At 48.2% G+C, this 24091-nt stretch overlaps 1 protein-coding gene across 3 annotated transcripts in view; it reads right to left on the bottom strand.

The window, feature by feature from the left end:
* Nucleotides 1-1631: 1631 nt before the first annotated feature.
* The window catches only part of Rbks (ribokinase), an 89133-nt gene continuing 66673 nt past the window's right edge, over nt 1632-24091 (bottom strand). The window contains exon 8 of one of the 3 annotated variants that reach the window (XM_036171184.1): nt 1632-1848. In XM_036171184.1, the coding sequence (XP_036027077.1) occupies nt 1675-1848 (174 nt within the window). In that variant the 3' untranslated portion in view covers nt 1632-1674. Of the gene's footprint in view, nt 1849-9726; nt 10006-14165; nt 14799-24091 lie in introns of those variants that run through there. The other 2 variants (XM_036171186.1, XM_036171185.1) reach the window with 2 other exon arrangements.

Raw genomic sequence — 24091 nt, 5'->3', positions numbered from 1 at the left:
ATAACTGTTGGCTCACACGAGAGAAGCCGTTTTCCACGGTGAGACTGGAGCAAGGGCTCCTAGGCTGCTCCTCGTGCCTCCACAGGACAGTGCTCCGGGCAGTGCTGGAGCGATTGCCCGGTGACGGCAGGACAGCAAGCGGCTGGAAGAAGGGAAGGAAACATCTGCTTTGGTTTGTGTTGGGTCGTTAGGAACACTGCCATTGGTCCATCTTCTCAAACAGCTACCAGAGCCGGAGACTGGTTGTTTATGGTTTGAGGTTTGAGAAAAGCTCTCACCAGGTAATTAGGCTGGCCTGGCTGTGCAGTCCAGAGTGGTCACAGGCTCTGAGGTCGGCAGTAGACTGGATTGTACCTTTCATTTACAAGAAGCTATGGTCATGTTCCATACGGCTGCTTCGGGCATGGTGTATTCCATGGCCAACTCTGATTGATGGCCCTTGTGTTCATCTATGACTGCTGTCTCGGCTCATCATCCCCTCTCCCACTCAGGCTGTTTCCCACCATTTTTCCAAACTCCCCAGCTTCCTCCATTTTGTTTTCACAGATTTTTGGCTTTGAAGAGAAAGATGTGCTGTTTCAGAATTGCTAATCCGTATCCTACTTCATTTAAATGCCTGAGAAAATGTAGTGTCTCCCTGGCCATAAGCATCAGGAACCAGTGCTGTCCCCAAATAGCAGGTGTGTGTCCCAAGGCCCAGTCTGTGATTTTGGAGGGAACCAAGCAGCTCTCAAAAATGTAAACATTTTTGGGAGTTGGGACCCAAGAACCAAACTCAGGTCATCAGGCGAGGTGGCAAGCACCTCCAACATGGAGCCATCTTGTTGTCCCTCCCCCCAGATTTCTTTCCTTTTTTTTTTTTTAAAGCTAGGGTCAGGTGTGATGTGTCCATTCTGTTATTCCTGCAGAATATTTATTTATCCATTTATTTATCTATCTATCTATCTATTTATTTATTATGGACACAGAAGAGAGTGCCAGATCTCATTACAGATGGCTGTGAGCCACCATGTGGTTGTTGGGAATTGAACTCAGGACCTCTGGAAGAGCAGTCGGTGCTCTTAACCTCTGAGCCATCTCTCCAGCCCAACAGGATTTCATGGAGTCTAGGTTGTATCAGATTTGCTGGTGCAGCTGAAGATATCTTGACCTACTGATCTGTCTCCACCTCCTAGGAACTGGGATTACAGGCATGTGCCCCACATCAGCTTAGGCAGTGATGAAGCCCAGTGCCTCATGCATTCTAGACAAGCACTCTACCAACTGAGCTACATCCCTAGGCGCCGCCCCCCCCCCCCAGCAAGTTTGACAACATAGGCTAAAGGGTATTAGCTATCTCTCCCAGAAGGTGCTTGGGAGAGACCGCTGCTATCTCGTTTCCCTTTGGAACATTCTTTGCCCTGGCTCTAAACACTGCTGCCCAGTGTGCATTCAACACTAGAATGTGCTGCTCCCTACATAGTGGTACTGTTTGTACGGATTCTGATGGTGGAACCTAATTCTAGTTGATGTGAATATGGAAAAGCAAAGCATTGCTCTGAGTCAAGGCTTGGTGACTTCATAAATGAACATAATATTGACAGGAAGGGCACTCTTCTAGTCATTGTGATCTAAGAAGGGCCACAACCACGTGCATTTTATTTCCAGATGACATGTATTTGGGGGCAGTAGCAGTCAAAACAGAGCAAGAGGAAGGTCTCTCTTGTATGGATAAGAGGACTGTGTTCCTGCAGCCTGGACGCTGACTGCGGCGATGAAATTTGATCTCTTGAGCATTTCTTCCAAGGATAGATTTGGGTAGTAGGCCATGTAGAAGGCCAGAGCCCCCACGAAACTGTCACCAGCACCCTGTAATGAAAGAAAGCACAGTGGGGAAGATGAGTGTGGTCAAGCTGTGGCTCAGTGGTAGAGTACCTGCCTGGTACTCGGGAGGCCCTGGGTTCAAGCCTCAGTACCCAAACCAACCCTTTTAATTTTAGAATGGCTTCAGAGTCCCCGAGAAGGAGCAAGGACTCTAGCCCCAGCTTCGCTAACATCCAGATGCGGCATGTTCACTGTAACTGTGGAAATGATGCTACATCAGTGACTGAATTCCTTACTTGATTTGGATTTTATTAGTTTCTGCTGTCCCCTTTTTCTGTCCCAGCATCCCATGCTGGGTGCCGTTTTACAGTCAGTTGTCACGTTTCCTTCGATGTCTGTAGGCTAAGACAGTATCTTGAGTGCTTTTGATGACAGTTTAGTGGTCAGCTGCTTTATGGAATGTGCCTCAGAGTAGATGGGATCTCACTGTGTAGCCCAGGCTAGCCTTAGCCTCTCCAGTGTGGGAGATTGCCTGGCTATGGGGTTTGCCTCTGAATTGTCGCATCAAAGCAAGGCTGTGTGCTGTGAGAGTCTCCTCGACCGTGTGGCTGAGTGGCTTGTGCCAGGTGTCTCTAACGTCGTTTTCCTCTTTCCATTTTATACTCTGTAAGCCAGTCACTAAGGATCCAGTCCTCCACCCCTCACTCCCCAGCAGGGTCTTACTGAGCTCAGGCTGGCTTCAGAGGCTCTTTAAGTAGGCAAGAATAACCCTGAACTCCTGATCCTCCGGCTTCACCCTCCTGTGTGCTGGGATTGTGGGCATGTACACCAGGTTCATGTGGTGCGAGGGACTGAACCCATAGCTTCATGCACTCCAGCAACCGAGCTACATCCTTAGCCAGACACTCTGTTCTTAAGTGGGTAGAGTTCCATTCTCAGCTTAAACTTGAGATCCCTGAGCACATACTATTGACATAAATGGTTTGGAGTTCCGCATTCAAGTTTGTCCCCTCCACCATTTATTTGATCATTTGTATCAGTACGAACTCATTCTTTGGGCTGTTATCTGGGATTGTTCTGTTGCCTATTCCTCCCGCACTGGCAGTTGGGTTTTCAGCTGCCTCCTGATCTCTTACGCCATCACCATCGTTTTCTTTTTCTTTTTTCTTTTGCTTGCTTGCTTTCTGGGACAAGATGCCCCAGGCTCATTTTGTATGTCCCCTTCTAACCCTAAAATTAGCCATTAAAAATGCATGCAAAGAGGTGAGAACCATTCAGAAACTGTTCTCAAACCAAATACAGGGAAAAGCATCTCTCCATTTCCAGGGTCTGTGCTGGAGAAGGGCACAGAGGAACCAAATGAATACCCTAACAAAGTCTGTTCATCAGGGGTACTTAGGCATGTACTCATGGAACTGATATGTTTAAAACAATTTTAAGTGTCATTACAGAATCTCAGTTTGGACATTCTGGTATCAGCTGCTCTCAGGGGTGTTTCCAGGGTCCGTCCTTCCTTCCCGTAGACCCCGTCTTCACAGTTCTTGGAAGCTCTTGTGGCTGCTGTAACCACTGCAAAGAGGGAGCCCTGGCCTGTACTTGTTGCTGTTGCAGCTGAAACATCCATTGAGCTGTGTGTCCAGCACAGTGGTAGACAGTAAGAAAAGAGGCATGGTGTGGAAGGACTTTAGTCCCAGGACTTAATCAGTAGGCAGAGGCAGAAACTACAATCCCGAGGCCAGCCTGGTCTACACAATAACTCAAGGCTAGCCAGGACTACATAGTGAGACCAGTCTAAAAGGGTGTGTGTGGGGTTGGGGTTTAGCTCAGTGGTAGAGCGCTTGCTAGAGGCCCTGGGTTTGATCCTCAGCTCCACATTTAAAAAAAAAAAAAAAGGGTGTGTGTGCAGAGCCCACTAAGCAGTAAACAGTATGGCGGAGTTTATAAATGGTGTGGGGTGTGTTTTGATGAGTGAGAGTCTGAGTGTGCAGCCCACAGCTGGTCTGGATCTTGCCAGGTAGTCCAGGCTAGCGTGGATTTGTGAACCTCCTGTCTCGGCCTTCTGAGTCCTGGCTGGGTTTACACACTTGTGCCACCATGCCAAGCTTAATTAGTGTAGCTCTGAAGAAAGGGTTTGAGAAAACCTCTGGGGTTTTTCTAGAAGCAGCTGCATTTCTAGGCAGAAGTCAGTCTTCGCAGAACAGAGTGGAGGAGGGAAGGGTGAGCTCGGGAGATGAGCAGAGTTATTTCACTCTGTCTACACAGCCAACATGGATTTTAGGAAACTTGCCACGGGGTCATAGTAACGTGGATGCGGTTCTCCTGTCTCCCTCTCCTCCCTCTCCCTCTCCTCCCTCTCCCCTCTCCTCCCTCTCCCCCCACCTCCCTTCCCCTCTTATTCTGAGCTCCTAGGTGTTTTTGCTAAGTTCAATTTTTTTTTCTAAAGGATGGAATGGAGGGAATGACATTATTCTTAGGTATCTTCGGCTTTCCAGCACAGCAGCCTGACATGAGAGGGGCTGAGACCAGAGGAACAGGGAGCTGAAGGGCACAGTGGCTTACACCTGTAATCCTAGCACTCCAGAGGCTGAGGCAGGACAATCACTGCAAGTTCAAGGCCAGCCTGGTCTACAAAGAGAGTTCCAATCTAGCCAGGCCCACCTAGTGAGATTGTATCTCAAAACCCAAACAACAAATAACAACAAAAGGAAACTCCTCCTTCTGCAATGTGATATATTAAAATGACTAGAAAATAGGAAAATTCTAATATGCCACGATTAATGATTGAAGAGATGAAAATGTTTACTATCTCAACTTGATTATTACATCCTATATGTATTAGGTACTATATTTCATAAACACCTAAAAAAAAGAATAAAAAAAGTGGAGCTGGAGAGATGGCTCAGTGGTTAAGAGTACTGGCTGTTCTTCAGGAGGACACAGGTTCAATTCCCAGCACCCACAGGGCAGCTCACAACTGTCTGGAACTCCAGTTCCACAGGATCAGACACCCCAACACTAATGCACATAAAGGAAAAGAGAATAGAAACATTGTATCGGTTGCTACAAACGTTCTATGGACACGGTTTGCATTGCTTTTTTCCTTATTCCGGAAGTCACTGGTGAAGCTGGGCACTGGAAGTCACTCAGGCAAAGGTTTGCACACCTTAGTTCCCACCCTTCCCCACACCATGCACTGTGCCCACAGACTGCAAAGGCACACTCTTCCTATGTTTCAAATTGGGGCTTTTCTACCAAGAACACCAGATATCCTCACTGCAGAATCCTTCCCAAATTTCAGTAAGAAATACAGCCACTCTGACACTGAGCACAAAAAAAGCCAAGGAGGTCCTTCTCTGTTGCTTTACAAGGTCAGCTTGCCATGCTTCCAAAGCAGCTGCGCCATCACAAGAAAAACAAAATCAAACAGAACAACAGCCACATGAATGTGGGTGTAAAAGTAGCAATTTTTAAGCAACTGGAATATAAATATATGAACATGCACATATGCACCACGGTCAAGTAGAAATTGTCCAAGGAATGAATGCAAGACTAGCCCGACACCCACTTTTAAAATCAATATCAATAATGCTTTTAAAAGCTTTCAGGAGCACAACGGAGCAGGCTTGCTCATCCGAGGGGCGTTTGCGACCAGCTTGAGGAAGAGCGGCGCTTCCCCTCATTCTGGGACCTGGCCTGGGGTTGGGGGTGTCCTTTTCCTCAGTGTTGTTCTGGATTGCACAGCCAGTGTGGAAAGGCAGGAAGAAGAACAGGTATGCAGATTGGACAGACGGGAAATGTTGTGAAGGCGGCAGAATGATTTATGTAGATAGTCTAAGAAAAACATCCTACAGGAAATTACAGGTTCAACAAGATTACCGGCTACGTAAAAGTGAATTGCATTTCTATAGTAACAATGAACAATGAGAAATCAAAAGGATCGGGCGAGGAATGTCGTTCATTCCGTTGGTCCAGTGCTTGCCTAGAATGCATGAAACCCTGGGCCCGATCCCCGGCACTGTCTAAACTGGATGTGGTGGCACAGGCCTGCAGTCCCAGCACCAAGGAGTGGAGGCGGGAGAGCCAGAAGTCCGAGATCATCGAAACTATGCAGTAAGTCATGTGTCAGTAACTTACTCTCAGACTGTTCATCTGAAACCAGACGCATTTGTCCGCGAGAGAGAGCGTTGATTGTGCATACGTGAAGACCTGAGTTCAAGTTTCTGGAACTTGAAAAGCTAGGTGTGCCCGTGTGTGTGCCCGTGTGCGTGCCCGTGACATGGCTGTTAGAGGAGTCGGTGGAGTCAGGAGGATCGCCACGGCTTGCTGGCTCCAGTCGAGTAAGATACTGTCTCCAGATGGGGAGTGATAGAAGAAAACACTGTTATGTCCTTCCCGGCCTCTGCCCACACACATGTCCTGCACACAGGCATGCAGCGTACACATGCGCAGGAGAGGGCAATGAAACGGACGTGACAGCATGTTATGATAGGTGAAATGAACAGTGTGTGGCAGAGCTACAGTTTGCACGGTTTCCTTATGAAATAAAAATTCAAGACGTAAAGAATTTTAAAAGTCAAATCAGTCGCCTTTTGTGAATTTGCAATTGTAACAACTTTTGCCTCTGAATGACTTCTCTCTTTTTAAGACATTTTATGCTGCAGGGAGGCTACCTGAAAAATAGGACCCTATACCGAATCCACCAGGTTTAAATGAATCCCCAGGGGAGTCTTGGCCCTGGAGGAGATGGGAATGGAGGGGAGCGGATGGGGGGGAAGGTGGGGGTGGGGGGTGGGGCGGGAGGGGGAGGACAGGAACCCATGGCTGATGTGTAAAATTAAAACACAAATATAATACATTTTTAAAAATATCTTTAAAAAAAGACATTTTAGCCGGGCGGTGGTGGCGCACGCCTTTAATCCCAGCACTCGGGAGGCAGAGGCGGGCTGATCTCTGTGAGTTCGAGGCCAGCCTGGGCTACCAAGTGAGTTCCAGGAAAGGTGCAAAGCTACAGAGAAACCCTGTCTCGAAAAACAAAAAACAAAAAAAAAAACAACAAAAAAAAAGAAAGACATTTTATGGATATCCACTATGAGTCGGTGTGAAATGAATCCAGAGAAACTCCCACTTGCGTGTGTGGATACTCCAGCTCACTGTAGCAGGCTCTTGCAACCCAGGCCAGGCACTTGGAAGTTGAGGGGACTGGGAGGAACACGGAATGGCTATGACAGTGACCACAGGGAAGCTGAGGCTCAAGATGTCAGCAGCAGAGCTAATGGGACCATGGCAGGACACTGATGCCTTATTTTGTTTTAACCAGGAACCTGGACTGAAGTAATCTCCAGCCCCACCCGGTTAAACAGTTTGGAGAGGCCAGAAATCACCTCCCGCCTTTCCCTGATGGTTTCTCAGTGGTAAAATACCAGAAAAGAAATACACACCTGTCTAGGGAGATGGCTGTTGGCAAAGTGCCTGCCTTGTGAACAGGAGGACCTAGTGAATCTAGAACCCCCGTGACAGCTGGGCATGGTGGTGGGCATTTGTAATTCTAGTACTAGAGAGATGGAGACAGGCAGACCCTGGAGCTTGCTGGCCAGCCTGCCTAACCTTGGTGAGCACAGGCTGGTAACAAGCCTATCTCAGAAATCAAGGTGGAGGCTACAGTGGTAACTCGGTAGGTAAGATGGTGTGCTGTGGAAGGCCCAAGGACCTGGGTTGAAATCCCAGGACACATGTAAAGTTGGGCATGGGTGCATGTTGGGGCACAGAGCCCCAACCCCCTGAAAGCCATATTCCACCCAAGGATGGAAAAGCATCAAGGGTATGGAGTGGAAGAGTGAGGATGTCCGGGTACAAACTGCTTGGTTTGCTCTGCCCAGTGGCAGGAGAGGCTGCAAAGTTGGATGCTTTGTATACAGCACATCCTCCCAACTTCATTTCACCTTCAGCTGACCTTCCCCAACAGAAGACAGAACAAAGAAGGAACCGAATCTCAGAGACCGTTGAGGCATCACTAGTCAATACTAGAGCCCCAGTAACCCCTCCAATCAGCTCATCCCATGCTCCCTACTCATTACATCCCGGGTGAAGTCTGGGCAGGAAGCAGGAAGGAAGGACATCACAGAGTTGAACCAGATCTCTCTTTTTAGTATCTGGGAACTCTGTGCTTCCCATAGGACCCGGAGTACACACAGCATGCTGTGCATTTTATTTAGAGGCCTACAGTCAGGACAACTTGAGACTCTTTGTGGGGGTCCACATCTTTGCTCCCCATGTCTCTTCCCCTGCTCTGCCCAGCACTTGGTACTGACCTGACCTAATGATTCTAGGTTCATCATGTTCTCCCTTGAAGATCTGGTCCAAGGTGGCTGGCTGGCCCTGGGCGGACCACACTGTGTTAGGTCAGGTTGCCATGGCTCAGAGCTGCCTGACACTCCCATTGTCGGGTCTATTTATACCACAAGGCTCTCAACTGCCAATCAATTACCAGGCTGTTGATTCACATCTTTAACTATTTTTATACATTGGTATGATTTTTTTTTTTTTTAACGGAAAGTGCTTTAAAAGTGGAAGCTGTATTCTATCACCATGATTTTCCTGTAAGTAAAGTACTTTCCAATCAATCATTCTTGGTATAATGGAAGAGATCTCATTGATAGAACTTGATGGTTTTAACCTTCTATTGAAAATTATTTTTATGTCAAAAGGGGGTGATGGCATAATTCACCTTCCTTCCGACAGTTACCCTCGTGGCTAGTACTGGTTGCCTTCTCAGAACACTTTCCCCACAAGGACCTGGGTGCTCACACAGAGTACATGTGGCGTTCTGAAATCCTTGCTTTCCCAAGGGCCATTACATCCCTGTGTTTTGAGATGTTCTGCTCCGGAGTATGTGTGGAGGCAGCTCATGTGTCAGAGTGGGAAGGACAGTGAAGATGTCCAGTGATGCACACCGAGGCCTCTGGAGGTGTGCTGGTTGGCTCCCGTCAAGTCGACAAGCCCAAGCCATCTGGGAAGAGGGGTTCTCAGTTGAGGAACTGCCTCTATTAGATGGGCCTGGGGGCAGGTCTGTGGGGGCAGGTTTTTGATTAATGAGTAAAGTGGGAGGTCTGAGCCCAGTGTGCTCGGTGCCAGCCCTGGACAGGCGGTCCTGAGGTGTATAAGAAAGCAGGCTGAGCACGCTGTGGAAAGTCAGTAAACAGCACTCCTCCATGGCCCCTGCTTCAGGTCCCTCCTCTAGGTTCCTGCTTTGAACTCCTGTCCGGACTTCCCTCAGTGATGGACTGTACCCTGTAAGCCAGATAAACCTAAACCCTAAGTGGCTTTTGGTCATGAGGCTATCACAGCAGCACAATGGGACAAGTGTTGTGGGGGTGGGTGGGGTTTGAGGGCTGGTGGTGTAGGGAGGGCGCTGGGACAGCTGTTCAGATGACCTCAAGGGCAGGACCCGAGAGGTCGGAATTTTTAAGGATAGTGCCAAGCTGCGTTGTGGGGAGTCCTCTGCTACTAGGCAGGAGACAGTGTTGCTGTGTGGAGGCTGGTCTCTCATTTCTTCTTTTCATCACCTCCCTGTGGCCCTTGTCTATGACCATGGCTCTGTGCCCTCACTGAACTGACCTAGTTCATAGGCAGTCTCTTAGGGCTGTCTGGTGAGAGAAGAAGCTTAAAGATGGTAGACTGTCACCCTAGCACGGCATCCTCACATGTTGGCCCACGTCTCTGCTGTCTGTAGTTGCTGGGTTTTTTTTTTTTCCCCCCTGAAGTTCTGTCCAGTTGGGTTTTTCTCTGGGCCTCTTGGCTGGTCTTGCTTGGACTGTTCACAAGGACCCCCATGGAGGAAGGCACAGTTCACACTGTGGTGTGCAACTTGCGTTGCATCTGAGTGCCCGTGGAAGGGGTGTGGGCTCATGCAGAGAGGCACCTTCAGATTTTCTCCAAGTTGGCATGCAGGCCAGCAGCAACCCTGTCGGGTCCTCAGGTTAAAGCTGAGGAAAACAGATTCTCCTTGGTTCAAGGCGCGTCAACAGCTTGCTGGTATTTCAAAGAAGAGGCTGTTTGTGAAGTCAAGGTCTGCAGCAAGGTCAGCGGCGTGTGTGGGACTCCAGCGACAACAGCATGCTGTACAGGACTGTCCTCTGAGCCAGACTGTCACCTCGGTGATCCCCCGGTGCTAGCTTGAAAAAGACCACTTGCTGCTGCTGGCTTCTGACTTTCCTCAGAGGAAGGGGAGCGGAGGGTCACAGACTGCTCCCCTGTGTTTCTTTAGCTGCCCCTCTATCTCCTGCATGCAGTTCTGCCCTAGCCGCACCTCAGTTTGTTGTGGAGGCCTTAGGGGGAGGGGTAGACATGGTTCAGTCTCCTCTAGGGAAGGGTTTTAGTGACAGGGCAGGTGGACAGGCTTTCCTGGGGAGACTGGCCTGTGGGAAGGGCTTGTGGTTTTTGTTTTTTTTTTTTTTTGTTTTTTTTTTGTAGTGATGAAGCATGTCAGGGACAAGAGTGAAGATCATGAGTCTCTAGTGATGTTCTGCATGGGGTGCTGTGTTGGCTACCTTTGCATGGCTGAGACCAAAATACCCACTAGAAACAACTCAAGGCGGGAGAGGTCCACTTTGCCTCGTCATTCCGCAGGTGGGGTGGGGTCCATCATGGCGGGAAGGCAGGGTGCCGTTCATGGTGGGAACCTGTGGCGGATACTCCTCACATCACAGCGATCACGAAGCCCAGAGCTGGCTTGACAGACCTCAAAGCCTCTGCCTAATAACTCTGAAAAAAAAAAAAAAAGAATGCCCCATCTTGGGGGAGTGTGTGTGTGTGTGTGTGTGTGTGTGTGTGTGTGTGTGCCATGAAACAGGCTTATGAAAGTCCAAGTTTGTCAAATTCCAGACGATAGAAAAATGGGTGAGCTGGAAGGAATGCTGGGTATTAAATGTGGTTGAGGAGAAAAAAAACAACCTAAGTGCTGAAAACCCCAAGGTAAAAACTTGCTGGGCAGCACAACAGAGCGCGGAAGATCTGGCAAGAGTGATGTCAGCCCTGAGGGTTCATCTGATAGGAATCTGGACCCACACTGCACGATTGAGGGGGCAATCTGCTGAGCCACTCGGACAGAGCCCCACATTCCTCCTTGATGTCCTCACACATTCCGCGCGACAAGAGCATCCCACTTTCTTTGCTTTTCCGAACCTCTCTCTCCCTCCACAGAGTATTCAGAGCTCACACAGCAGGCCGAATTCCTCAGTCTGCTTGTGGTTTTAGAGGCCAGCTAGGAGCAAATGGCTGAAACATGACGATGCACCATTTCTCCTTCAAGCATCTGGCCAGGGGCTCAGGAGAGAGCAAATGTAAACCATCCCGGGCCCTACTGCCTATCCCACGGTGCTGAAGCCCAGATTCGAGCCCTCTGGGTCAGCCCTCCTCTCTGTACTTGGTTTGGGATGGAACTGTCTCCCAGGGATCATTTTAGGGAGCTGCCCCAATTGCTGAATGACTGGCAGCCAGACCTGCTCTCCCTGGCCTAGGTGTCTACACGTGGGCTGCTGCCTCCTTCCCATGTCCAGGACCTGAGGCATGAGTAGCTGATTGGGCCTGCGACTCCTAAACCTCAGAGACACCATACAGAAGGACCTTTTAATCTTGGCTCAATCCTTTTTGTTAGCTCTGTCATCTTTTAGGAATGGTAAACAGATTGCCTTCTCATTTGTATTGAAGACCCTCTGACTGGGTGGTGGTGGCGCACGCCTTTAATCCCAGTACTTAGGAGGCAGAGTCAGGTGGATCTCTGTGAGTTCGAGGCCAGCCTGGTCTCCAAAGTGAGTTCCAGGAAAGGTGCAAAGCTACATAGAGAAACCCTGTCTTGAAAAACCAAAAAAAAAAAAAAAAAAAAAAAAAAAGACCCTCTGTCATCTGAATTAAAACTCACAGAACTGAGGCAATATTTTCTCAAGTGGAGCCATGTGCAAATGGCCTGGGGCCAGACATGTTCACTAATGTGTGCCTCCTTCACTAATGTACTAGTCATGTGATCTCTGGCGGGTTGTTCAGCTTTTTTGCATCTGTTGACCTACATGATAGGACTGTTGTGGCTACTAATTCAGACACTGTCAGAGGATCTGGGAGAGCCTGGCACAGAGTGGGTGTTCAACAGAGCGGGGCAGACTAGATGGCATCGTGTCAGAGGCCATAGTTTGCTCAAGGGTTTGTAGTGAAAACTCATGGCCTCGGTCAGTGAGGTCAGACAAGGGTTCCAGGGACCAAAGGGGTCACCATCACAGGGGCTCGATCTATAGAGTGTTAGAGCAAGAGGGTTGGCTTTTCAGTCCCAGCTCAGAGGAGAAGAAGAAGGGTGGCTGGGAAGGAGCAGAAGCCAGTGCCACGGAGTACCACGGAGTATCATGGAGTACCACTGAGTACCACGGAGAACTCGGTTATGCAGGCCAGGAGCTAAAGAGCTCCAGCAGCGGCCATCGGTATCTCCCGAGACCTTTGAACTTTGAGATGAGGTGCTCGATGAACCCTTCAGTGAGTGGATGAGATTGAAGTGATGGAGAGTAGAACGGCAGGAAGTCTCTGCAGTCGATGCAGAGGTGAGGAAGCCAGGCTTTCCTCCTGCTTTCACGTAGGGACAAGGAGCAGAGGCTGAATAATGAGAGGTTCTAGGAAGAGTCAGAGCTGGAGGGGTGGGCGGAGGTCAGCACGGGAAGGGGGCTTCCCGAGCAGGGACACGCTGGACCTCCACTGCATGGGAGCTTGGTGGAGCGCCCTGCCTTCCATGGCTGGCCAGAAGCTACCACTGCCAGGGAGAGAGCGGGAGCAGAGCAAGCTTGGAATGCTGGAAACTGAGGTCAGGGCTCATCCTGGTGGGCAGACACCATCAGGCCGCTGGGTCCCCTTCTCCACGTGACCGACCTCACCACTCACTGCCAGGAAGAGCAAGAAAGCTCTACTGAGGGTTTTTTCATACAGGGCATGTATTCCTGGCTGGGACTAGAACTCACAGATGTGTGAAAACCATAGCTATTACAATGGTTGGCAGCTCTTTAAAACGCTACAGCATATAAACGTTCACGAGTATATTTATCATTTTAATATTTCACGGGGAAAAAGGGTGAAGAGGGAATTTTTTTACCAGGTCTTTGGGGCAGGGTGATGATGAAGACAAGTCTGAGAAATGCTGAAGGAAAGCCTCTTGTCCTGAAGAGCAAGTGGTCTAGTCAGGGTCTTTGGGGCGTGGGTGACCCTAACAGGCAAACGTTCCACTGCAAGGCATGGTAGGCAACCTTTGGCAGACCCTCACTTTCTTCCCATTGAGCCAGAAGTTCTAACATGGTTACCAGTGAACCCTGGGAAGTCTCAAAGCCATGGTGTAAGGAATTGGGGAAGCGCATGGGACCAGGATGGATGGCGATATTCCCCAGGCAGAAAGAACAGTGCCACATCTGCTGCCTGTGCAGATGTGAGAGGGTGAGCTCGGCGGTGGACTGACCCTGAGGCAGGCTGTTTACGCAAGAGCTCAGCGCATGGCTCCACTGGAATCTCTCCCTCTCCTCTTAGCATGTTCACCTCAGGAGGATGAGATCACATCCTTCCTCACCTCAGACTTCCCGCCTTCCCAGACCATTTCAACTGATGAGCATCGCGACAGCCAGCCAGAAGCCAGATTTTGTCCCTATGTGTAAATGTAGCTGATCGCCACTCTAAGTAATCTGTAGGAAACATGATAAATTATTACATCACAGATGTCTATGTCTTTGCCACTTTATGATACATGTTAATGATTAGGCTGAGATAGTCCACTTAAAAATACTCTATGATTGAAAGATTGAACTATTCATGGCCTAATGTATTAGTCCAAATGATCAACATTTCACGTTCATCAAGCACTGAAACTTGTTCCTTGGTTTATATACTGTGCTAGTCATTTGATGTGTGTGTGTGTGTGTGTGTGTGTGTGTGTGTGTGTGTGTGTGTGTGTTGGGGATGGAACCCAGGGTTTCTACCACTGAGCTACAACGGCCTCCCACAGAAAAACAAACACAACAAATAAACAAACCACCTCTCCCCAAATGCCGGCTCTGGAGTTCATACAGCCACAATTCACCTGCTCTAAGAGTTCAATTCACATTCTTTAGTGTAGTCATGGGGTTGAGCAACCCACCCATCACCGCTGTCTAAGTCTCCAAGTTTTCATCCCCCGAAAAGAAACCGCATCGTTTACTGCCCTTGACCTCTCTACTCTCTGTCTCTACAGACTTGCTAAATACACACACACACACACACACACACACACACACACACTTTTCAGTAAAAGAATTTCATATTTTAATTCTATAGTTAACTGATAATTTATTATTTCATAGCTAGACAAATTTTTAACCATATTCCTTTCGGGGCATTTCGTATGAAAGTGAGGCCGCTGTTGATCCAGCGGGAACTAGTTTCGGAAACATCATTCCTCACGAACATTGCAGAAAAGGTTTTCTGTCCTTCTTCCTCAGATTGTCATCAAAAGCCTGTGAGGTTTTCAACTGAAGCTAGCGATGCTCCGGGGGTTTGCTGTGGTAAACTGCTGTGACCGCTAATCTGGGAAGTGAAAACCCACCCTACACTTTTCAACGTTAACTGGTCTGGTTGGTCAATCTTGGTTTCTGGAGATTCAGCTGGCTTGGGGGATTTTCTCTCTGATTTTCTGTGCTGCTTAATGGGTGGTGTCATGGTAAATGTTTAAGCTTCCTTCTTAAAGGCCTGAGATGCACAGGTCTGAGATGGAGGCTTCTGGTGTGGCGCTCATGTCTCATGAGAGCTCTGCTAATCACACGCTGTCCACCCACATAGACCAGCACTGAGCGTCCCAGGGAGGCCAGCAGAGGCAGCATGTCTGAGCAAGGGTTTATAGCCCCTTAGGTCTGAGTGAGCGCTAATCAGGAAATGGTTTTCCTTCACTGCAGATCAGCTTGTGAGACTAAATGACAGAACCTGAGACGAATCCAGCAGGTCACAGGCTGGACAAAAAAAAAAAAAAAAACGTGAACTGGGTCAGGGAAATGATAAACACAGGCCTTTCCGCTCCTGTCAAGGGCAATGCTCACAACCCTAGAATCCTGCCTGAAGAGAGGCAGGATTTTCACCTTCTTGTCTATTTACAGGGTATGTTTACAGATGCGATTCAAACATTCTCATTACAGTCCTGTGAGGCAGCCAGGCTTTCATTTTCCAGACAAGAACCCAAGCATAAGAGCTCAAGACAGTTAGGTGGCAGTTAGGATGCCTTTGGTTGGAGCTCAGTACCTGGAAAGGCTTTGGCCTTTGCTCATAAATACTTTAAAATAGCTTCAGAATATATGGCGTACCTCTGAATATCTTCAGTGGAAGCAAATGTACAGCTTCTAAACTAGGGGTTTTCAATACTGACCTCAGAATAGCCTGGAGGGCTTGTTAAAATGGGGAGGGCTGTGCTCCACCCTCAAACTTTCTGATCCATTAACCCTAAGGTGGGGCCTGGGGTTTGCAGTCCTCCCAAGTTCCCAGGGGGTACTGATCCTGTGGGCTGAGAAACACTCTGCCTAAGGAATTGACTTCTGGAAAGAGTGAATCATTTGAAAACCAAGGCTAGTCATTTAGGTCTGGGATCAAACTAGGAATTCTGCCATTTGGTCAAAAACAAAGAGAGGAAATGGAATAAAGGGCTCCAGACAGGTCTTTTTTATTTGTGCTGACTTTTTTGAGACAGAGTCTCCCCGTGTACCCTGGAACACAATACGTAGACCAGGCTGGCCTTGAACTTGCTGTGAACCTCCTGTCTCTGCACCCTGAAGGCCAGATGTGCTGTTGCACCTGGCTGGTTTGAGGGTGGTCATGTGGGCACCGAAGAGTTAGAGCGTGAGCGGGGACTCCTTGTCCAGCTCCACACTGTGAGACAGTCACTATCAACCTTTGCTCTTTTTCTCTTTCTTTTCAGCTTTGGAAAAAGAAAGCATGGAGGTGACATGTTGGATGGGTGTCAGGGAAGAGGTAAGAGTGACGCGGAGCAGGCAGGGGTCCTTTCTAAGGGTGTGGATTGGGAGGTGGAGGGAAAAAGTCTTCCTGATTTTTTGCTCTTGTGATCGGAATGGAACAGGTGAAAAGGTCACATTTTAGATCCCAGAGACAAACATGTAACATTTCACCCAGAGAAGAAGAAGAAGAAGAAGGGAAAAAATCCCAGTAGGAGAGGAAAAAGCCAAACACCATATGACATTAGTACATGATTAGAGCGTCGACCCTTTGTGTCACAGCAGGGGAAGGAGGCGGAGGAATGCCTAAATATTGGCTCTATTTTCATTTCAATTCTACATTACATTAAACTCTCCTTGTACTCCTCTCTATTTTACGGCGAATGCTGACACAAATTGGCATGCCTCCTCTTTGACATCGTACTCCTCTTGAATTATGTATTTCTATCTGGAGGGAGGTTTACGGGGCTAAAGCGTGCTTTCCTTCAGATGGGTGAGAACGGAGAAGGGTCAATGGGAGGTCAGGTGTAAAATCACAGCGAGGTGAGGCTGAGGTGGGTTTGGGCCAGCCTTTGAGGGCCCAAAGAGGCTGCAGGTGATAGTAAAGACGACACTGGTCTCTCTGCTCTGGCCACATCGCTTAAACTTCAACTAATACAAAGAAAAGGCCTCCCTGCCAGAGCCCCGGGGTTCTTCACTGTTGGTACCCTGCCTTTATTTGTAAGACAATAGCTGACCACAACAACTGCCTCACTGGGGTTTTGTGTAAGGTTGAGTCACAGCCTAAAGAAGCCCCTGCTGGACGCGCGTGTGTGAGAGCGTGTGTGTGTGTGTGTGTGTGTGTGTGTGTGTGTGTGTGTGTGTGTGTGTGTGTGTGGTGTCTCAGGTTTCCCACACGTGCATGCTGGGCTGTGGGGCTCAGGCTGCCCTCTGTCTGGTGACAGGTGGCTCCTGGAATGGCAGAGGCCATTTGCTGGCTCCATCTGGGCCTGCCTGTGGATCAGGGTTCTCTCCCAGCCTCATCCGTCAGTGATGGCCTCTCTATGGCCAGTCACACCAGTTCTGAGGTGGGACGTTTTGATGGGGTACCAAAGGATCGCATATAAAATGCAGACACCCCCACGAATGGACAAAGCAGACATCCATGACTGTACCCACTTTCCTTCATGTACCTCATTCTGTCTGCAGGCCAAACTCGAGCCCCATCCTTTAAGCCATGCTCAGCTATCCCTGAAACCCTTTCTCTAGTTTCGATTTCTACTCTATGCTGAGAGTGGAAATGGGTGTGTGTGTGTGTGTGTGTGTGTGTGTGTGTGTGTGTGTAGCTGTTTTACTTGTTCCTTGATAATAAAATAAGAACATTTCATGTTTTACTTACAACTGATTATGTTATGAAAGCTGTCAGGAACCATTATGACCTCAGCAGCTCTGCCACACTGGCTGAAATCGGCTGGGCCCCGCGGCCATGTCTTGGTGTCAGTCACCAGGACACCTCTCATTTGCCCAGGGCTGGCCAGACTGCAGAACATGTGAGGTCCACTGTCAGCCCTGAAGGGGAGGGGGGGGCATGGATTGCTGTAGCCTCCTCAGGTTCCGGGGTGCGGCCGGCTTGGGCTGTGCTCAGCAGAACCCACTGACCCTCCTTCAGGGCCTTCACTGCTCTGCAGTCTGGGAAGCCATGGAGGAAAATGGTTTAAGGAGCCTGAAAACTGGCCGAGACCCCCATCTGCCCAAAATGTCTGTGGTAGATTAACTCATTCTATAGTTGAGAAAAGAGAAAAGGAATCCTGAGAGCAAATGCAAAGTGGGAGGAGAAAGGCCCTATTCTTCCAGCGCTGCTAATGAAGACTTTGTATAGAAATAACTCTACATATTGGTGAATAAATGGCACTTAAAACCAAAGCGTCCGTTGGTGACTCATTGGCTTCTAAAGACTGGCCTGGCCTTCTGTGGCCAGCAATCTTTCTTCCTTGTGACTCCAGCATTCCTGACAGAAAACAGTTAATCCAGTATGTCTTGGACTCCTCCACAAGATTTACTGAGACATTCTCTGCCGAGTGCTCATCTCCAGCAGCTGCTTTCTTCTCTGGGTGAGCGGGGCTGGAAATAAGAGCATCGTTGTCTGGGAACTGCGAAATGGCACAGAGCCGCAGGCTTATCGCACAGCAGAGGCATCTGACGGCAGCCCGAGCACCCACCACAGGTGGCAACTCTGCCACATACGGAACTCGGAGTAATTGGTCATTGCACAATGTTGTAGCCGTGCCTTTCTGGGCTCGAGCTGTTAGGCCACAAAGTCAGCAGGCAGTTGCTGTTAGGAGAGGCCTTCTGGGTTATTTCTAATGCCTCTGCTTCCTCACGGTGCCTGCCTCACTCCTGGCTCGTAAGCCAGGCCCACACCGTGAGGATGAAGGGGGGAACTGAGCAAAATCGTCTGGAGACTCTTGACTATGCTGAGAGATTCCTTGCGAAGTGCTTGGCCCTTGGCCGGAATACCTGGTTCTGTCTACACAACCCAAACCCATCGTGCACTGAATGCCTCAGCAGCCCTGTCAGGAAGTGGAGTGGTTAGGTGGAGGCTGTTTCAGTCAGGAGTGAGCTGGTGTCTAAAGCATGCGTAACAGGCGAACTATGTGAGCTAGCATTGTGCTGTGAGGTATTTATGTGGAGGACAGTTATTATTTGTTATCTTAACTATTTATTTTATTAATTATTGTATTTACTACTAATAATTTAAATAGCCAGCTGGTATTTAAATGAAGGGTAGGTTTCTGCTCTCAGCACTTGTCTGCTGAACAGATCAACCACCAGAAGGCAGGTACGAATGCCCTTAAAGGACATGGAAGTCACTTGAGATAAATTTTTTTTTTTTTCCCCCAGAGCTGAGGATCAAACCCAGGGTCATGTGCTTGCTAGGCAAGCACTCTACCACTGAGCTAAGTCCCCAGCCCAGCGATTTAGATTTGTTTGTGTAGGTTACACTTCTACTCTCTGTGTAACCAGCTTCGGCCCTAAGGTGAATCAGAAGCCAAAACTGCTGTGGATATCACTCTGTGTAAATAAAGTTCTGATTGGCCAGTGGCCAGGCAGGAAGTATAGGCGGGACAAGAGAGTAGAGAATTCTGGGAAGTAGAAGACTGGAGAGAGACACTGCCAGCCGCCGCCATGAGAAGCAACATGTAAAGACACTGGTAAGCCACGAGCCACGTGGCAAAGTATAGACTAACAGAAATGGGTTAATTTAAGATAGAATAAGTAGATAACAAGAAGCCTGCCATAGCCATACAGTTTCTAAACAATGTAAGTCTCTGTGTGCTTTCTTGGTTGGGTCTGAGCGACTGTGGGACTGGCGGGTAAGAGAGATTTGTCCTGACTGGACCAGGCAGGAAAACTCTAACTACACAAAACTATTTTGAAAACCACCAAGACCAACAGAATGATGTTTGTTTTTCCCACAAAAGGACCATCTTCTTGTACATCTGCCATGTAAGAGGTAGTCCAGGCTGGCCCGTTAGCCCCAAGGAACTGCCTGTTTCTGCCTTCCTGGTACTAGGAATGCACACTTGGCTTTTCAAACATGTGTTGGGGGATTGCTTTATAGATTGAGAGATGGCAACCTTAGCATCCATTGTTGATTTCTTAATGACAGCCATTCTGATGGGGGTGGATGGGATTTCAATACAGGTTTGGTGTTTGGGTGGGGGGGCGGCTCAGGGTTTTATATAGCTCAGGCTGGCCTTGAACTCAGTCTGCAGCTGAGGATCCTCCTGCTTCTGCCCCCCAGTGCTGGGATCACAGGTCGACGACACCATACCTAAGTCTATGTAGTTTTGACTAGCATTTCCCTGCTTGACTTTAGTATTCCTGGGAGCTTCGGTTTAAATGCTTTTGTTTGGATAGAAGTCAGTTTCAGGCAGAGTGAGATGCTGAAACTAAACTTCAGAAATGAACCAGGGAAAATTAGTCACAAGTTTAGGGAATAGCAAGAAATCCTGTCCCTACTGAGACTTTTGGGACCTGGAGCCTGCCCTCTTTGTTCAGTTTGGACTTCAACATTTACATTAGCTGTGTGGTTCAAAACTCTGTAAGTTAAGAGAATCAGTACTCAGCTAGGGAGAGACCTAGGGTGAGAGCAGAGTTAAGAGAGTGGGGTGGGTGGGAAGGAGTTGGAGGGAAGAGACTGTGGGGTGGAAATGATATAAATACAGTACTCATGTATGACATTCTCAAATATTAAAAAAAAGCTACTTGAAGCTAAAAAGCAGAATGTTAAAACATTTTTAAAAAAGATTTATTTATTTATTATGGACACAGAAGAGGGCGCCAGATCTCATTGCAGATGGTTCTGAGCCATCATGTGGGTGCTGGGAATTGAATTCAGGACCTCTGGAAGAGCAGTTGGTGCTCTTAACCTCTGAGCCATCTCTCCAGCCCCGGAATGTTTAAAATTAATGAGGCTATGTATTGTTTGTTTGTTTTGTGTCTCTCTATGTAGTCTTGGCTGTCCTGGAATTTTCTGTGTAGAACAGGCTGGACTTGAACTCACAGAGATGCTCCTGCCTCTGCCTCTCAGCTGCTGGGATTAAAGGCATGTGCTACCGTGGTTGGCCTACACTATTTATTTTTTAAGTATCTCCCAGTGTTATTGAAATTATTTCCTAACTTTAGGAAGGAAGGGAGAGAGGGAAGACGTGCTAAAGTGATAAATATATGTATTTGATGCAAGATGCAGTCAGAACTGGTTCACATGATTAGTTAGAGAGCAGACTATGGGGAAGAAAAGGGCTTGCCGTCAGAAGCAGGACAAACTCCAGTGCTTTCCCTCAGTGGCTGAGAGTACAGAATTTTGTTTTGTTTATATATATATATATATTTTAATTTCAAGACCGGGTTCCTCTGTGTAGCCCTGGCCATCCTGGAACTCGCTCTGTAGACCAGGCTGACCTTGAACTCATAGAAATCCGCCTGTCTCTGTTTCCCCGAGTGCTGGGATTAAAGGTGTGTGCCATTACTGCCATGCAAAGTTTATATTCTTAAAAAAAAAAAAAAAAAAAAAAAAAGCTGCCAGAGCTAGTGGCGCACGCCTTTAATCCCAGCACTCAGGAGGTAGAGACAGGCGGATCTCTGAGTTCGAGGCCAGCCTGGTCTATATAGTGAGTTCCAGGACAGCCAGGGCTACACAGAGAAACCCTGTCTTGAAAACCAACCAGAAGGCTTTGTGTGTTGTTATTATTTTGGTGTTATGGCTGAACCCGAGGACTCATACTTGCTATTCTCTATCACTGGGCTACGTCCTTCCCTTATACCTCTGAAGGAATAGCACCAGGAAAAAGGAAATGACAGAGATGCTGTCAAGGGTTACTTCCTCTTCTGGGCATGGTGGCACACGCCTATGAGTTAAGTCCTTGAGAAGCCGATGCAAGAAGGTTGCAAGTTTGAGTTACACAGGAAATCCTGCCTTAAAAAAAAAAAAAAAAAGCCAAGTATAGTGAGTGGTGTAACAAGTTAGGAAGAGGCAGGCAGATAACTGTGAATTTGAGGCCAGCCTGGTCTACATAGCAAGTTCCAGAGCTACAGAGACAGCCAGAGCTATATAGTGAGACCCCAATTCAAAAAAAAAAAAAAAAAAAAAGTGGAGGCCCGCAAAGGTTTCCTAGTGAGATCTGAGCTTGCTTTACCCAGCAGAGCTGCATTAGGGTGTGGTTACCAGGTGTTTGGAAGGGTCTGCACTTGGATGTGTGGGTATGCTTTGATCTAGCAAGGGGGAGAGGTCTTTTGCCCTGGCCCTTGGCATTCCTTTTAAAAAGCCTTTTAGAAGAGACAGAAGGGGCCAGTGGATAAGGATCCAGGCCCTCTCGAGCTGTCCTGTGTTTCTCTCTTTCTTTCTCTCTCTCTCTCCCTCTCTCTCTCTCTTTCTGTCTCTCCTCTCTCCTTCTATCTAAATATTTCTCACTTCTCCCTTAAGAGTACCCTGGTGTAAAAGTGGAAGCGGACGGACGGACGGACACACACACACACACACACACACACACACACACACACACGACAATCTTCCCTTCATACCATTAGCAGTATATTTATATTTATACAGAGCACAGCCTATAGCGTGCACTCATTTTTCTACAAAGAGCAGGCACATGTCACATCTATGACCCACACAGCTGCTTTTCGATTCTCCTGCTCTCCTCCGTCAGCAGCAGTGGCCAAGGCAAGGCTCCAGCTTTCTGGGCTCTGTAGTTTGAATCTCTTCACAGTCTCAAGTGTCCTCAGGAAACCTCTCCACTCCGTGGGAGGCACTTAGAAGACCCACAGTATAGCCCTGGCAGGTGTGCCCTTTGATGCCAGTTCAGTTGCCAAGGAAAAGAAGCCAGGAGCAGACCACAGGTTCATTGGTTCATTGCCTATGTCACACCAATGACCAGGCTACTGAAGGGTGGGGGTGATGATAAGTAGACCTGAAGAGTAGGGTGCTAGGAGGAAAAGATGCCAGTCATCCAGGACTATGATCTGCCACTGCCATCCCACCCTGATGGAGGGATGAGCTCCTGCCCAGGCCCACAGGGCCCTCCAAACTGAGATTTAGATGTTTCTCTCTTGACTTTTGCTATGACCGAGATGACTGCTCCTCCATCCCATGCCACACTTCTCCGCCACACTTAGTCTTGAGCCATCTCTGAGAGAGGACTGCTCCTAGACCCCCTCCAGGAGCCTCTAAAGTATGGGGCACCGGGCACCTGGATGTATAGAGCCAGTCCTGCTGTGGAGCAGTGCATTGGGAAACATGGAAAAAATAGCCTCCCGCTTGGCCCCGGTTCAGTTCTTCAACACGAAGATGACATTTCTGGTAAGCAATTGCAATTAGATTTTTAGAGCCCTGGGTTTTCAACTGATCACATGCAGGATTAAGAAAGATAATTTCAAATATTGAGTTCCGCCTGATTAGCTAATAAATGAGCTGATCTGCTGATGTGAAAGTAATGTAATACAGCTAATACAGCCCTTCAGGGCATGACAGATGCCTTGTGTCCTGCCTGTCAGTTGCCGCAGCAATTACCCTGTCCTTTGTCCTTTCCTCACGGCCAGTGAGCCCCTTTTGTCTTTTTTCATCTTTCCTGTCAGCCTCTGTCAGCAGAAGTTTCAGAGAGTTTTAGCAATGTCATTCTTGGGGCAAGGAGGCCTACTTAAAATAATTAGATTTATTTATGTGTATTAATGTTTTGCCTGCATGTGTGCATGTGTGTATATACCGTGTGTGTGTGTGTGTGTGTGTGTGTGTGTGTGTGTGTGTGTGTGTGTGTGTGTGTGTGATGCCTCTGGAGGCCAGAGGGTGTTGGGTCCTCTGGAACTGGCGTTACAGTCAGTTTGGAGCCACCAGGTGGGTGCTGGGAATCCAATCCAGATCCCTCTGGAAGGGCAGCCAGCGCTGAGCTACTGAGTATCTTTCTAACTCCAAGGAGGGCTATTTTAAAGATCTAATTTTAACTATGTGTAGGGTGTGTGTGTGTGTGTGTGTGTGTAAGTATGGTGTGTGTTGCATGAAGAGGTGAGGTATCCCTTGGAGCTAAAGTTTCAGGTGGTTGTAAGCCACCATATATGGGAGCTGGGTTTTCTGGAAGAGTCAAAACTGTCCTTAGCCACTGAGCCACCATCCAGCCCCAGGAGGACACTTCAGAGCTAAGCTTCCTATATTTCACAGATGCCTTTCACTCTCCGTAACCTGGAATTTTTAGTTATGGTCTTTGTTAACTGGGGATATATTTTAAAAGGGAGCACTGTGTAATTCTTACATTTTCGAATAATTTCTGAGGAGCACCGTGCCTCTGACTTGGTCTTTCTCTAGACATTTTAAATGTAGAATGTGAGGGATATGAGGCCTGGAGAGTAGGCCCAGAGATGACAGCCGAGCGGAATGACACTCCAGCTAGTCACTCTCCGGAAGGAGCCAGAACTCTGTGGGGGTCTCCAAAGGGCTGCTGTGATATGCTGTGATTGAGACTGCTCACAAAGGACCCCTAAGCCGTGTCCTGAGCAGGGGAGCTGGCTAGTCAGGACAGTAGGAGTGGTTAGCTCACCTTAGCTACAAAGGCAGCTGGGAAATGTTAGAAAGAGGGTCACTGAGCTCAACAGTTCAGACTCCTACCAAAGAAGTTTAATGAAAAGAAAACTTGATTATAATCTGTAAGACAATGTGTATCTCCTCCAAGAATGGGCACTTAGGGACAAGAATGAATGGATGTGAATCCTGCCAGTCATTATTATCTAGAATGGCTCAATCCCACCATCCCACTTCTCACATAGTCCAG

The sequence above is a fragment of the Onychomys torridus genome, chromosome 21 (genome assembly GCF_903995425.1).
Source record: "Onychomys torridus chromosome 21, mOncTor1.1, whole genome shotgun sequence".
In the NCBI taxonomy this organism is placed as follows: Eukaryota; Metazoa; Chordata; class Mammalia; order Rodentia; family Cricetidae; genus Onychomys; species Onychomys torridus.
The sequence above is the reverse complement of the archived record's forward strand: the minus strand, read 5'-3'. Positions and strand labels throughout refer to the sequence as shown.